A 13,471-nucleotide genomic window follows, 5' to 3' on the forward strand; every position below is an offset into this window, starting at 1 on the left:
CTGGTTCAGTAGCGCACTTTGAGACAAGCTGGCACTTACTGAGGAAATCCTGCCCAAATGTTGCATTCTAGTTTCTGGCCAGGAAAGGATGTGTCCATTCTGCACTCCACTCGGGAAATTTTTCCTTGAGGCTTTCCTCTTAAGAAGTCCCTAATCTGGCTACCAGGTTTTCCAGCTGTGAAATCACTGCAGGAAAGAGCAGTTGCAAACATTTTAAACCACAGTGCTAATAATAACACCTGCAATGTATTATGGGAAAAAGAGAAGGAAGCTGGAAGAAAGAAAGAACCTTATTTGAACAAATTCCATTTCTAAAACTGAAGCTTAGATTTTAACAAGGTGTTAGGTTGCATGAATCTTTGTCTCACCCTAAAATGCATTAAAAAAAATAATTGGCATGCTTTCCCACTTCAATGACCCAGAGGATAATTCCGAGGATATTTTCCATAGTGCAAGAGAAATTTCAATGATTTTTTTTTTTTTTTACCTCTTTAAATTGCTGACATGAGGATATAAGCTGATGTAGTTTGGAAACTGACTCCTCTCTCTCCTGGCAACATTTCCCAGGAAAAGTTCCCTGCTTTTTCCTTGGATTTCTCCAGACTGATGACCTCCTCCATCATCTTCTACTTACAGTCTCTAGAGAGTCTCTATCACAGTGACATATCACTAAAGAAACTAAACAAATTTAAATCAATGGTAAGGAAGAAGGATGAAGAAAAATTAAAGTTATGTTAGGAAAGAAATCCCTTTTGGACCCACTATAACTACCAGTGGATAAAAAAAAAAAATGGGGAACAAAATTTATGTCAACCACAAGATTTTTATTCAACTCTGAACTTGTAATTGTGTTTCTGTTCTGGAATGTCTCACAGAGAGAGAATATTTTTAAACCAAAATTGGTTTCCAACTCCTCTAGAAATAATTTTTGGCTTATTTTGATGCCATCAAGCCTACAAAGGGTTTGGATGCTGTGAATAATTTTCCTATAAATTTAGAAATACGTGAAAAGCAGAAAGAGGAGGGAGTCACAAAAGACTTTGGTGTGGCTAAAAATATCTGAACATAGGCAGCAAGAAGGAAAAGTTCTGCTCAGGTTTACTGATGATGTCAGCCCTTGAAGAATTGAGCACTGCACTGTTTCCTTTCACGTTTGTGCCAGTAGGGAACCCAATGGGCAAAGGGGAAAGGCTCTTCCTTTCTACCTTTTCTAAAAATGGGTGCAAGGTTTCCCTTTTTCCAGTCACCTGGAACTTTACCTGATGGGTTTTTTTACTGAAAGAGGGGAACAATTTCACAATTAACTGCAATGGCACAGTGCAAAAGATCTGTCATACAACAGTTAAGGGAAGTTCCTAATGGCCTTGAGATATACCCTTGTTAATGCTCATTTATGCCTGAAAACCAAGAAATACCACTTTACAATGTATAAATCTATATTTATGTAGATTCTTGATAACATGTAGAAAATACATAACAGCAGAGCAACCATAAAAAAGAAATATAAAAATAATCAATTTGAAGTATTTACAGCAGATGGAGCTATACATTTTGTTTTGATCATATGTTATGTGATATTCCAAGATAAGGTATAGTTTGCCAAGGACTGTGGTAAGCCAGTGGTACTGTCTCACCAAGGAATGCAGGTAGTCACAGAAGGCATCTCATAAATTGCTGCAATTAGCTCTCCTGGAAATAATCCTTATAACATCAGTAGAAATAGCAGCTCAAGAAAAGATTACCACTGTGTATTGGTGTCTTAATGGAGATCACAGCTCAAGTCAAAGGCTTTGCTATATCTACTCACCAGTTTGAAGTTCTTCTGCTCCTGCTGGCTTTTCTTTACCAAGAGGTAAAATGAGCCCTGAAGAGAGGATGAAGGTTTTGGCTTACACTACCAACAGGACTATGTGTGATGGCCACAGGTATCCTAGGGAGGTCTGAGCTCCTGCACAGCCCAAGTGTAGGGCTCCTTATCTGAAATGAACCCTGTGCTCGTCTTTGTTCCTGCCAAGATCCAGATGGATCCAGGCTGTTTCCAGCACTGAATGTACATCATCTTCAAGCTACAAAAACTGTGATTACACAGCAAGGATAAGGGAGATTATTCTTGATTTTCTGTCAGACTTACATTTATCCCACAGTAGTTTAAAGAAAACCAGTCCTATGGTTCCTGTCTTACTATGTTTGAATTTGAACTGAAGTTTGGATCTCATACAATTATAAAAGTTTACTCTGCTTCCACACGCTGAAATGACCCACCTTGCCTATTTGAACTTCACATCCTCCCCAGTGCAATTGCAAGTTCCTAACTACAGTGTCAGCAGAAAAAAAAAAAAAAAAAAAAACCCATAAAAACCCAATTAAAGAAACAAAAAACAAACAAACAAACCAACCAACCAAACAAAAAACAAACAAACCCCCCCTCCCCCCAAAACAAACAAAACACGAAGCAAAGTGTATTTAGAGATTTTAAAATTTTGGTAATGAAAAATGGTAGATGCTCTATCCCTGGAAACATTTGGTCAGACTGTAAAGGTGTCTGAGCAACCTGATTTGGTGGAGGTGCTCATGGCAGATCAGTTAGACTGGATAATATTTAAAGATCTCCTCCAGCCCAAACCATTCTATGATTCTGGAAATCTGCAATGCTGACAGCACTGGACCCAAGTATCCCAAATTCTCAACAGCACCATGAATATTCTCTTGCTATGTATGCTTATCTATGTAGGAGGGTGGTCCAATAGGCAGGTATAGCTACTCAGGAGTGGTTAGAAACACTTTAAAAGCATGTGGGATGATTTGATTTCGTAGAAGGATTACAGGGATATTTACAAGTTCTAAAGCATGATACCTATGAAGCTTTTAGAGAAGAATCATTCCTATATCTTTCCCATAGGCTATTTCCTTTCTCTGTGTTTATCCAATTTAGATGTATTTTTCAGGACACACATCATGAAGCTGATTCTGAACTGTATTGCAGCTCTATTGTACTTTTTTTTTCCTCATATACTGCAAAGGGAATTAAAGTGTAGGGGGAAATACATAGTAACTATGAATTGGTACTGCAGCTAGTAATTTACTAATTCCCAAGTTTTAACATGTATATAGAAATAGTCCAGATAAACAAATTGCAAGAACAGTAAATAATTAAGCATAAATGTTTTTGTAAGCTTTCCCATGGCTTCCCTTTATAATGCCAATTTCTATGCATTAATAAATTAGTAATTATTCCCCTTTATAAAAATTTAAAACCCATTTGTTTGTTGACCAGAAAAAACTTTACATTCTTCCTCCAAAATGAAAAGTCACTTTTTGCATAAGTGGGAAAAAATGCACTTTCTGAGTTTGCAGTCTTTACTGAGGTCTTCTCTCCTAAAAAGTGCATTTATTTTCTGGGCATGAAAATGTGTAAATAGATAAAAATAATATATATAATAGGTACAATATTTAATAATAACAATTAATAAATTAAACCATTTGAATCCACAAGGACAAACCCACAGGTAACAGATTAGGTACAGGAAGCCTGTCCATTTATTTCAAAATTGGAGATTCTGTAAAATAAATTGGAGCTATTCACTAGTAAATACTGTTTTTATTACAGCATAACAGTTTCTAAAAACATTTTGTTTACCAGCTGTACAGAAGAATTGAGTTCTTTCTCACAAAAATTAGCTTTGATCAACTAGTGCAAACATCCAATACAAGCCCCTGACTGAGTGTTCAGAAGAAACGTATTTGAAAGTAAATGAAAATGCATTTCCTTCAGTATATCTGGATACCACTCAAATCTTCCCAGCATTTGTTCTCATTTTAAAAAATCATTATTCCTCACCACTTGCCAAAGAGAAGCATGTATTTTAAATATTACATTCCTTACTAAGAAATTATTTATTTAGGATGAAGTCCCTCATTACCTGTTTAACCATCTAGCACTTTACATTTTAAACTAGAGAACTTTAGCAAGAAAGGTAAACAAGTTTATTCAGCTTTTTACACAGCAGTATACAATAGCACAAGCTGGTATGCCTACTAAAATGTTTTGTTCAAGACAAAAGTACTAGTTAAATTTTTTATTACAGTAAAAATACTTCTATGAGTTGTGTAACTTATTTGGCATTAAAATGTGACTGCATTGTTTCTCTTAAGAACTCAGTAGCATATACATTGAAAGTTACTTGATTCACATCAGACCAGTCATTTTGAAATAAGAGTGATTTTCTGTTACAGTCTTAATAATGGCCATTGACCAGGGACCCACCCCCCTGTACAAACTGGTCCTTGGACACAGAAAATCTGTTCTGTGAATCAAAGAGATTCCAGAAAGGCCCAGTGAAAATAATGAAACTATTAGGGGAATAAGATATTACATGGCCTTAACATAGCAGCAATGACCAGAACTAGACTTTCTTGGAATGGTTAGTTTTAGTTGTTTCTTTTAGTTATTTTAGTTATTTAGTTATTTTTTTAGTTATTTCTTACTAAGGTAAAATAATTTTTAATTGGTCCTTCTAACCTTTTCATGAAGAAAAAAATGTATTAATCACTCAGGGGCCAATTTTATGTTCCAGAGACATAAACTTAGACATTTCTCCCACTATGGGGAGAAAATAACATGGGTCTCATTTTCCAGTAGCAGCAGTAGCAGCTGCTTGGAAAGAAATTGTCAAAGGTGCCACTGAGGTGGAAGGAGGTTTTCCATGTCTTACATTTAGTGGAGAAAATAAATACTTCGATGTTCCACAATTTCAGTTAAGATAACCCTGAAATGATTATGGCACTTGAAAAAATAAAGATTAATTTTTCCCCCTTTGTGAGCTCTGGAGTTGTATGAAGCAATGGACAGAGAAAGTGAGCTACTCCACAGGGAACATGACTTTTCCATATCATTTAATATGCATGTATCCCATTCTCCTGCATGAGTGGCTTCATGGGCTGGTATGGGTGAGGACAAGCCATACTGTGTGTCCTGTTTATATACAAACCTGGAACATGAACAATGGTAAGTTGGGCAGCTGTAAATTGGTGTTACCAGTGGTGTGCCAGGAGAAGTTGTTTGCCTGACAAAAACCTGCACAATGCAGAAATACAAAGGATTTAGTGGTTTTTACCTCCATTCAGATCTGTTACCTATAAGCTCAATGGAAACAGCAGGCAGCCTATTGTCAGAGTCTGAGCTTGCAACTGTAGCAGTTTGGGAACTTCCATGGCCATAGCCCACCCTGAAACCTCACTGTTTTCCAGTTATTTGTTCCCTGCTGCTGTTCTCTTAATTGAAGATAGAAGTAGATGTTAACTTCCTCTCTTTGGAGGGTTGATTCTGCAGGATTTAGGCACACAAATGCTGTGTATAAAATGTAGGTAACTGAAGTGAGTGGTGTATGGTTGGTGTAATTGGATTTGCATGGGCATTGCATAGGCTTCAGCAACTTCCTGGCCTATGCGGTTGGTGTTGATTGAAGTGCCCTCAGGGCCAGATCTTGTAGTGTGTGCTTAGCACACAGATGTGTTGCACTGACTTCCACAGAAGTAGAGGAACTGAACACATCACTGGATGCATTCATGTTTGTGTTTGGCAAGAAGGGACTCCCAAGTATTTAAAGCTAGTATAAGTGATAATGCACTATTATACTTATTTGTATGTTAGATGGCTGAATGTGATTAATCTCCTAAAGCTTGGATTCTTTGAGGATTAGTGCAGAGAACCCTAAAAACCCCCAGTGGATATGGCATGTACCCTTGTAAACTCAGCGGAGCACTACTTGAATAAAGAAGTTACAGTCATACTGAACAGGAGTAAACTGAGAGGGTCCAGAAAATATACGGGATTTAAGTGGGTTTAGACACCAAATATCAACATGTAGAAATTTCAGCCTTAGGAAGTTTTAATGGAAGAAAGTAGCTCGATCACTCAGTATATTTTGCCACTTTAGCTGAAAGTTTAACATCACAAAATGACATATTGCTATGCAGCTTTAAGAATCACACAAATGTATTCAATCATTTCCTCTGATTTTCAGATCTGCTGCTCATTAAAAGCTCTTTGCAGTTTCCAGTTTTCAAATGGATGACACAACCAACGCATAGCTTAATGTTCATTCTCATTAATCATAATTAATAAATAATCGTATCACATACATAGAATTTTACAAGTACTCTTAAAATGGTTTTACAGTTCTATTAAATATAGAGATAAAATAATCACTGCTATATAAAAAATCATTTTAAAACAGCTGAACTCTCAAGCTTTGCATAAAATTCTGTAGACACATTCATTACAATCTAGAAACTCAATAAAAATACATTTTAGAGCTCAATCTCTCAAAAATATTCATGGCACTGAAAATTGATTGTCGTTTTTTACTGTAGTCTGTGCTTGCCCTGCCTTTGCCTGATAATTTCCTACAATTTGGCAAAAGCTGTATTCTGGTCAGTTTGTAGGTTATGTGACAGTTTAACTCGGTTCCTCATCTCTAAGTCATCTGCCCCATAAATGTTTAGTGGGATTCTGTCTTTAATAGTGTATCATTCCTTGCACTTTCTATAAAATCACAATTAAACACTTTGCAGTTAAGTTACATGACTACAATGACATTGAACCATCCTATTACAGTTGCCACTCAGTCTTTAATGCTGCTTCTGTGAACACCAAACATCCTTTATCCAGTGATCCTCAAGGCACTTCCTGACACACTTCACAATGCTCTGCTACCCACATTTGCTCAAAACCAGGAGGTTTTAGAAAGAGTCTTAACAGATCAGTACCCCGGTGTATCTGAATTCAGCTGCTAAATCAATATACCAAATGTGGGCAGTTCAAGCTTAGCATTTTCAACCCAAGCAAAAGCTCAGCAAAAACTTCTGTATTGAGACAGTGCATATATCTGCTGGATAATGGGTAGACAATGGATTGCCCACCAGGGTTTAAACCCTCCACTATTGCCAGCCAGTCCTCTGGGCAGCAAGTTAAAATAGGCTTTGCCATAATAAATATTTCACAATCAGGCTTTCAGGCAGCAGCTCAGAATAAGCCACAAAGCCCAAAACCTAGCAGTGTTTTCAGAACAGGGCACTTGCATTAAGGAATTGGATCTTGTACTGTGGAAGAAGAGATGCAGGCTCACAAGTCAGTTTAACTGGGGGAAGCTGCTGCTTGTGCAGATGTCAGTCTTTACAGTTCCAGGTAAAGGCATAACTCTTGAAGAGTTCAGTCTTTTTTTTAAGCACAATTGACAACACCAGTATAATCATTCTTAGTGCTTCACCCTGGATCTTTTCACCCATGGAATGTCTGGGTAAGGTACACTGCTTCTGTTACAGCACACCCAACAAAAACCCAAAAATTAAAAGCAATGTAATACCAAGTATCATGGAATGGCTTAGTATTTTTTTTCATCTATTTTGGATGGAAGAAGCAATCTCTCTCAATGGGATAGGCTGGGAAAGCATACATCAATTGAAACATTGGCTGAGATGACCAATTGCAGGATGCTGTTTGACATTTAAACTGCTCATTTCAATGTATCAGTCACTGCTCATCAGTGGCAAAAATACTGTGTAATGACATTTCTGGCATCAGCACATTCCCGTTCACCTTTCCATTCTTCATGGATGTCAGTTGTTTAGCTAAGACATCCAAAGAGCTCCCTATCCTGATTAACTTTCTTATCAGGAAGAAAAGAAGAAGGGAGCATACTTGATTGAACTTTAAGAGCTGCAAAGCCCTCTAAAGAGACTATAATCCAACTCCAATTAGCCTCTGCTGAAGATTAATAAACATGGAAGAATCAGAGTAAAGATACAAAGGGTCAGAAAAAGTTATCATAAACCAAAGAAGCCTATGAAAAGTGGAACATATTGAAAAGCTGTCAACAGTTTTGCTCCAAACTTGCTGCTATTAAATAGATGCCATACCCTAGCCTGGTATTCTCTGGTTTTCAGGATAAGAGTAAAAGGTTTCTTATCTTTTATTCTTTCAGAGGAAAAGCACTAACCCTTCAACTTTCTATTTTAGCCTACTTCCAGAAAGCACCTGCAAAAATTCATATGTAGGTTTTCTTTTGGAAGAAAATATCACTCATCCACAACAAGCACAAACAGGTTCATGGATCACAAAATCAGTTGACTCAAAATCTTGACAGTTTTTGTGAACAAGATGAAAAAAATTTTTATTTTTCTTTTTTACTTAAGCTGATTTAAACCAAATTGAATTGAGACATTTGGATCTCTTCCTCAAAAAGAAAAATGGATCTTATTTCTAGGTTCATGGGGTGAGTCCAGCTCTAGTCAAGTGTCAGAACAGAATAGGAAAGATTTCAGCTTTGTTAAAAGGTGTTCAGAATTTTATCTCCAATGTTTAAGATCTGTCATTCCTTACTTCTCTTGAATTCTAACTGCAGCTCTGTTGCTATGTATTTTGATGTATCTTTATCCCAGGTGCTATTAGTTCAGCTGAAAACTTAGCCAGGGTAGGGATACACCTTATGCTACAACAGAATATGTAAAAGTTATAGCCATGTTATTTAATTTTCACTCAGAGTAAAATTACTCAGAGTAAAATTCATTTCAGGAAGCACACTGCAGTCAAGCTTCTGAATTTTCAGGTGAAAGCAGCAATGTGATGCAGTCTCATAAAGCATATGGAGAAACTAAAAATTTGCCAATGAGAAGTAGTGACTTCACTAAAAATCACATGAGAAAAGTTACTGCTATGAAATTGAAGACTTCTCTTTTGTCCTACAATACATGGATTACACGTTCTCTGGCAAAAATCCTATATCAAATATCCTAAAGTAATCATTGATGTGGATAAATATTACAAGAGGCAGAAGTAACTCAACTGTGCCCATGGATAAGCCACAGGAATCTCTTCAGTTGTGCTAATTGTCAGCATTTCTCTGTACTTAGTTTTACATCTGTCATTTCTTTCTCAATTAAATTGGACACTTAAAAGATATTTCTAATTCTTTTACCATGCCTTAGTGCCTTAACAGTAGCCTCAGCAAAGCTGGTTACCTATTATTTTTTGTATCTGCAAAAGACAGAAATCTTTATGCAATCTGTAAGTAAAAGCAGCAAAGAAATTGAAGCAGAAGCAGACTCAGAAGCACTGAGGTACTTTTAAAAAAACTTTAGTTTCTGGCCTGAGATTTCCCATGTAAATTCTCCTAAGAAGCAGTAGCATGTATGTTCTTCACCATACCCAGTTTATTCCTGCAAATTAAGAATACAAAAGGTGCAGGATAAAAATTACTTTAAATCCTAAAAAAAAAAAAAAAAAAAAAGCAAACTTCCCTACTCCAATATACCCTCAATCTCATTTTGTTGCTTCACTGGATTTGCTGTTGGAACTGTAAAAAATTCCTGGTGTGAGTTTCACTACCTGTAGCTCTGCTCTGCTTCCAACTCTTTCAAATGGAAAATGGGAAGAAGCATTTCTAGCCTTGCCCTTGCAAGTGGTCAGATCCAGAGGTAAGTCAACACCATCCCTCTTCCACAGCTATCAGGCCCTACATAAGAAAATGAAGCCAGAAGAATAATTTTTGAAGACTAGAGCTCTGAATTGTTCATACCTCTACTGATAATTATCTTGTTTTATTTAGCATCTTATAAAGCAAGGCACAAATGTACAAAATCGCATCTACTAAATCAGGTAATTTTTATATATATTTACACAATTACCATAATATAAAACGTGCTTTGACACTGTCATAGCACAACAGTAGCGGAATTGAGGCCAACCTGATAATAAACACAAATACCAGGTCCTGGATTTCTGTTTGTGCTTCACCTGAAGGAACATACTCGTTTGCAGATACACAAAGCAATCCAGCCACTATCCCTTTATTTTCCACACCTCACACAGATCAAACTTTGTTGCTAAGAAGCTGTGGAAGGAGTAAAAGGCAGTAGACCAGCACCCAGAAGAAAATGACAAAGTAGAATAGCTCTGGCTGCTCAAAAATCGTTATCTCATGAGTTGGTGCTGGAGTCTCTCTTGATTCCAAGTCCTTTTTCTTCCTGAAAACAGGAGAGAATTCAGTAAGAGGCAAGGAAAATAAGAAGAAACCTTCAGTGTTATTAATTACCGTGCAGATCAGAGGATGGACTAAAAGACTCCAGTTTAATGAACCTTTTCAGTCTAGTCAGTTGGAGTGCCCCAGCTAGACTAGGAGAGGCATACTGGGTGTTAGCAATGTGTTCATTCCAGAGTCAATATATGTAAGAATCAATCTTCTGAAAACTCCAGAAAAATTCGCAGGTAGTTTAAGTAAGTGGCATTACAGCACAGCCCTCTGATGTAAGGAGATTTCCACCTGTCAAAAAGATGCCCTTTTGTTTTCAGAACAGTAAATTGCACTGGGCAACACATCTCACACTTCCACAGTTTTGTTTATACATTGGATCTGACTTGATATATGTTCCCCAAATCATCTACTTTCAGAGCCCCTTGTGTTAGGCACTAGAATATTAAACAGAAAAAGTCCAAGACCTCCAATGAAGAAATCAACTAGCAGTTGGGGGTTTGCAGGACAACTCCAAAATTTCAACTTTACAAATTTCCGTCTGTGGTTCATAAGGGCAAAGCCTGATGGGTTCTCTCAGCACCACTGAGCTCTCACACAGACGAGAAAAGATCTTATTTTAAAAGGCACAAGATCGTACAATCATTTTCTAGTATTGTAAGAAAAACACTCCAGTAAACTGTTTTTAGTCTACTTTTGGAGAAAAATTGTGCTTTTCTGCTTGGGGCCTCCTACTGGATATATACCTGAGTATTACAAAAAATTCAATTAATATCAGCAAATTATACAACTGTAACAGCTATTTGTGTATTTTTTTTTTTTTTAACAGAGAGACAGGCCAGTGGATCCTGATAATATTTTGTGTGTTTTCTGCATCTAAATACAACAACCATTTTACCTAGTTCTGAGAGGTACTATTCAGTATCAACTAAAAGGCAAAACATGAAGTAATCCTTGTTTCTTATAGATATTTAGACCCTAATACCAAAGGGATGCACACTATGTGTTCATGACCCGTCACCCTAAGTCTAAAAATTATCAAAACTCATAGAAGCTCCAACAGAGGCCAGTCCTCCACTGAAGTAATTGACTTTCCCTGGCACGGATCTCACTAAAAATTGTTTCGACAGTCTTCCAAACCTGGAAAGACTCATCACTGCCGGAGTAACATCTGAAGTTCTCCCACTCTTCTATCAGCCTGGCATACCCACCACGTGGGGAAAATACTCAGAATCTTGCTTAGACAGCTGAATCTTTCAGGTCAAGAAAAAGCATTTTAGTCAAGTGACAGATTGAGCACGAGGGAAATTTTGTATTTTACACCTATGGGAAACAGGGACTCTGAGCCATTACAGAAGACAGTTGTTACCATTATAATTAATTTCCAGCTCCCTTTGTATCACTGCTAGTAGTACCTAGGAGTTATGGCTTGCTTGCAAAAGTCAGTCTGAATAAGAAACACTCACCCGATGATTAAAGGATTTTCACCCATATCTGTCATCTTCTGCTCATTTACACCATAGGTTTCCTTGAACAAACCAGGAATAGATTAGATAACAAAAATAAAATTCAGCATCTCACAAAGGTGGTAATTGTGTATTTTATTGTATCTAATTGTATTAATTGTATCTAATGTTTGCTCAAATAAAATGGAAAGTGTGCTTATAAACATATTTCCTGTTGGACATCCAGCACTGCAGTCTGTTGCACACACAGAAAAGGAAAAAAGTTGTGATATAAGGTTTTTTGCTTTCAACTGCTTTCATCAGCTGAATAAAACTCCCCTCATTCCTATGTATTTCTAGTAGCTCTGACAGCGTTGCAAAACTAAAGCATCTGTGTGAAACCACCCTTTCATTGAATACTGGTGGCAGCATTTTTTCAAAAATTTTAGGTTTTTGTTGAAAAAAAGCCATATTCCTGTCCTTGCTCAGCATGTCCAGATTGCTGATGCTGTCCCTTCCTTCTGACTTTAAAAATAAAAATCCAGACTTCAGCTGTATCATGTGCTCTCACAAAGCCAGTATGAATCATACCTGTCATTAGTTTCACATTACAACTAAAATTCTTTTAGGGTTAGCTGCTGCTACTGATAATATAATACACTGCTGCTGTGAGGAAAAGGGACAGGGCCAAATTTTTCAGAAACAATGCTCTTCAGGAGACACCCAGCATTTTTGCAGGATGGAGACCAACATCACACAGAGAATGCAAGAACAAAAAGAAACTGGGGCAGCAAACAAAAGCAGCTTCAAACAAGAAAATATTGCAGCTGTACAGGTATGATGAAGTAAGATTTAAAGTTACAATAGATTGTATTTGTGCATTTGTGAATTTGTTCAAGGTTCAGTAAAGTTTAGTATGTATTTTTGAAAGTTCAGTAAAACTTTGCAACTGTGCCTGGTTTTAGCACTTAATTATTATTTAATTAAAATTAGTAGAAGTAACAAGACTTTCATACTATCACAGGACTTTTTACAGTGTGTAAACTTCTGGAGTTTAAGAGAACCAGAGAAACAGCAATAAATAAATGTTCATGCTTACCTCCTCGGAAGCATTACGAGAAAACCTTTTTCGGAGATGAATGTCACTGTCACTGCTTCTGTATGTAAAAACAAAGTTTTTAAATTCATAAAGTTAAGTTAAAAAGAGACACTGCAAATGGACGTGACGGGTTTAAGCTACACAAAACCACAAATATGCACTGTTGCATGTATTAGAATATGGACTGGAATTTATCAGTAACATTAGAAAAATTACTTTGGGAAAATGTGACCCACAATAAAAAATTCATATGCTCAAAAAAGAAATCTTTTCTGAAAAATTGTATCTGAGAGCATTTTTGCACCTTTGACATCACTGACATTTGAGTGAGAGTGTACCCAAGTTTTATGGCCATTGATATAAAAAAAAATTGCACTGACAGGGAACAGAAAGCTTGAAGAGACAACAGGTTTTTCTATGCAAACTCTCAAATTCATTAGAGTTCTCCAGTGATAAGCATCAACAAATTACAGTTCATGTCCTGCTCAAATAGATTACCTAAAAATAAATTAGAACGTTTTAAAAGAAACAGAAGTAAATGGAGCAAAAACAGCTAACTGTCTCTGTACTGGGCCTGGCTGGGCTGCAGTTAAATTCCCTGGAGCAGTGGGCAGGGGTTGGGCCTGGCAGGGACACAGCCAGGGGAGGTGACCCAAACTGACCAAAGGGCAGTGACACAGACACACACACAGACACACACAGACACACAGAGACACACAGACACACACACACACAGACACACACACACACACACGTGTTCTTATATCTGTCTTCTGAAGCAGCCACTACACCCTGCTTCCCAGGAAGTGGCAGGACACTGCCATGCTGATGGGAAGTAGAGAATAAATAAATTATTTTGGGTCTTCTTCTAATTTGCTTCCACACATGACCTTTGCCTT

At 37.1% G+C, this 13,471-nt stretch overlaps 1 protein-coding gene across 1 annotated transcript in view; it reads right to left on the minus strand.

Annotated features, from left to right (window-relative positions):
- Window positions 1–3,519: 3,519 nt before the first annotated feature.
- Window positions 3,520–13,471, minus strand: part of CLMN (calmin) — a 74,155-nt gene continuing 64,203 nt past the window's right edge. Inside the window, exons 11-13 of the mRNA XM_056492291.1 lie at window positions 12,573–12,630; window positions 11,495–11,556; window positions 3,520–10,023 (exon numbers count right to left, since the gene is read on the minus strand). Coding sequence (XP_056348266.1) covers window positions 9,870–10,023; window positions 11,495–11,556; window positions 12,573–12,630 — 274 coding nt within the window. The 3' untranslated portion in view covers window positions 3,520–9,869. The remainder of the gene's footprint in view (window positions 10,024–11,494; window positions 11,557–12,572; window positions 12,631–13,471) is intronic.

This window comes from Oenanthe melanoleuca, chromosome 5 (genome assembly GCF_029582105.1).
Source record: "Oenanthe melanoleuca isolate GR-GAL-2019-014 chromosome 5, OMel1.0, whole genome shotgun sequence".
NCBI lineage: Eukaryota > Metazoa > Chordata > Aves > Passeriformes > Muscicapidae > Oenanthe > Oenanthe melanoleuca.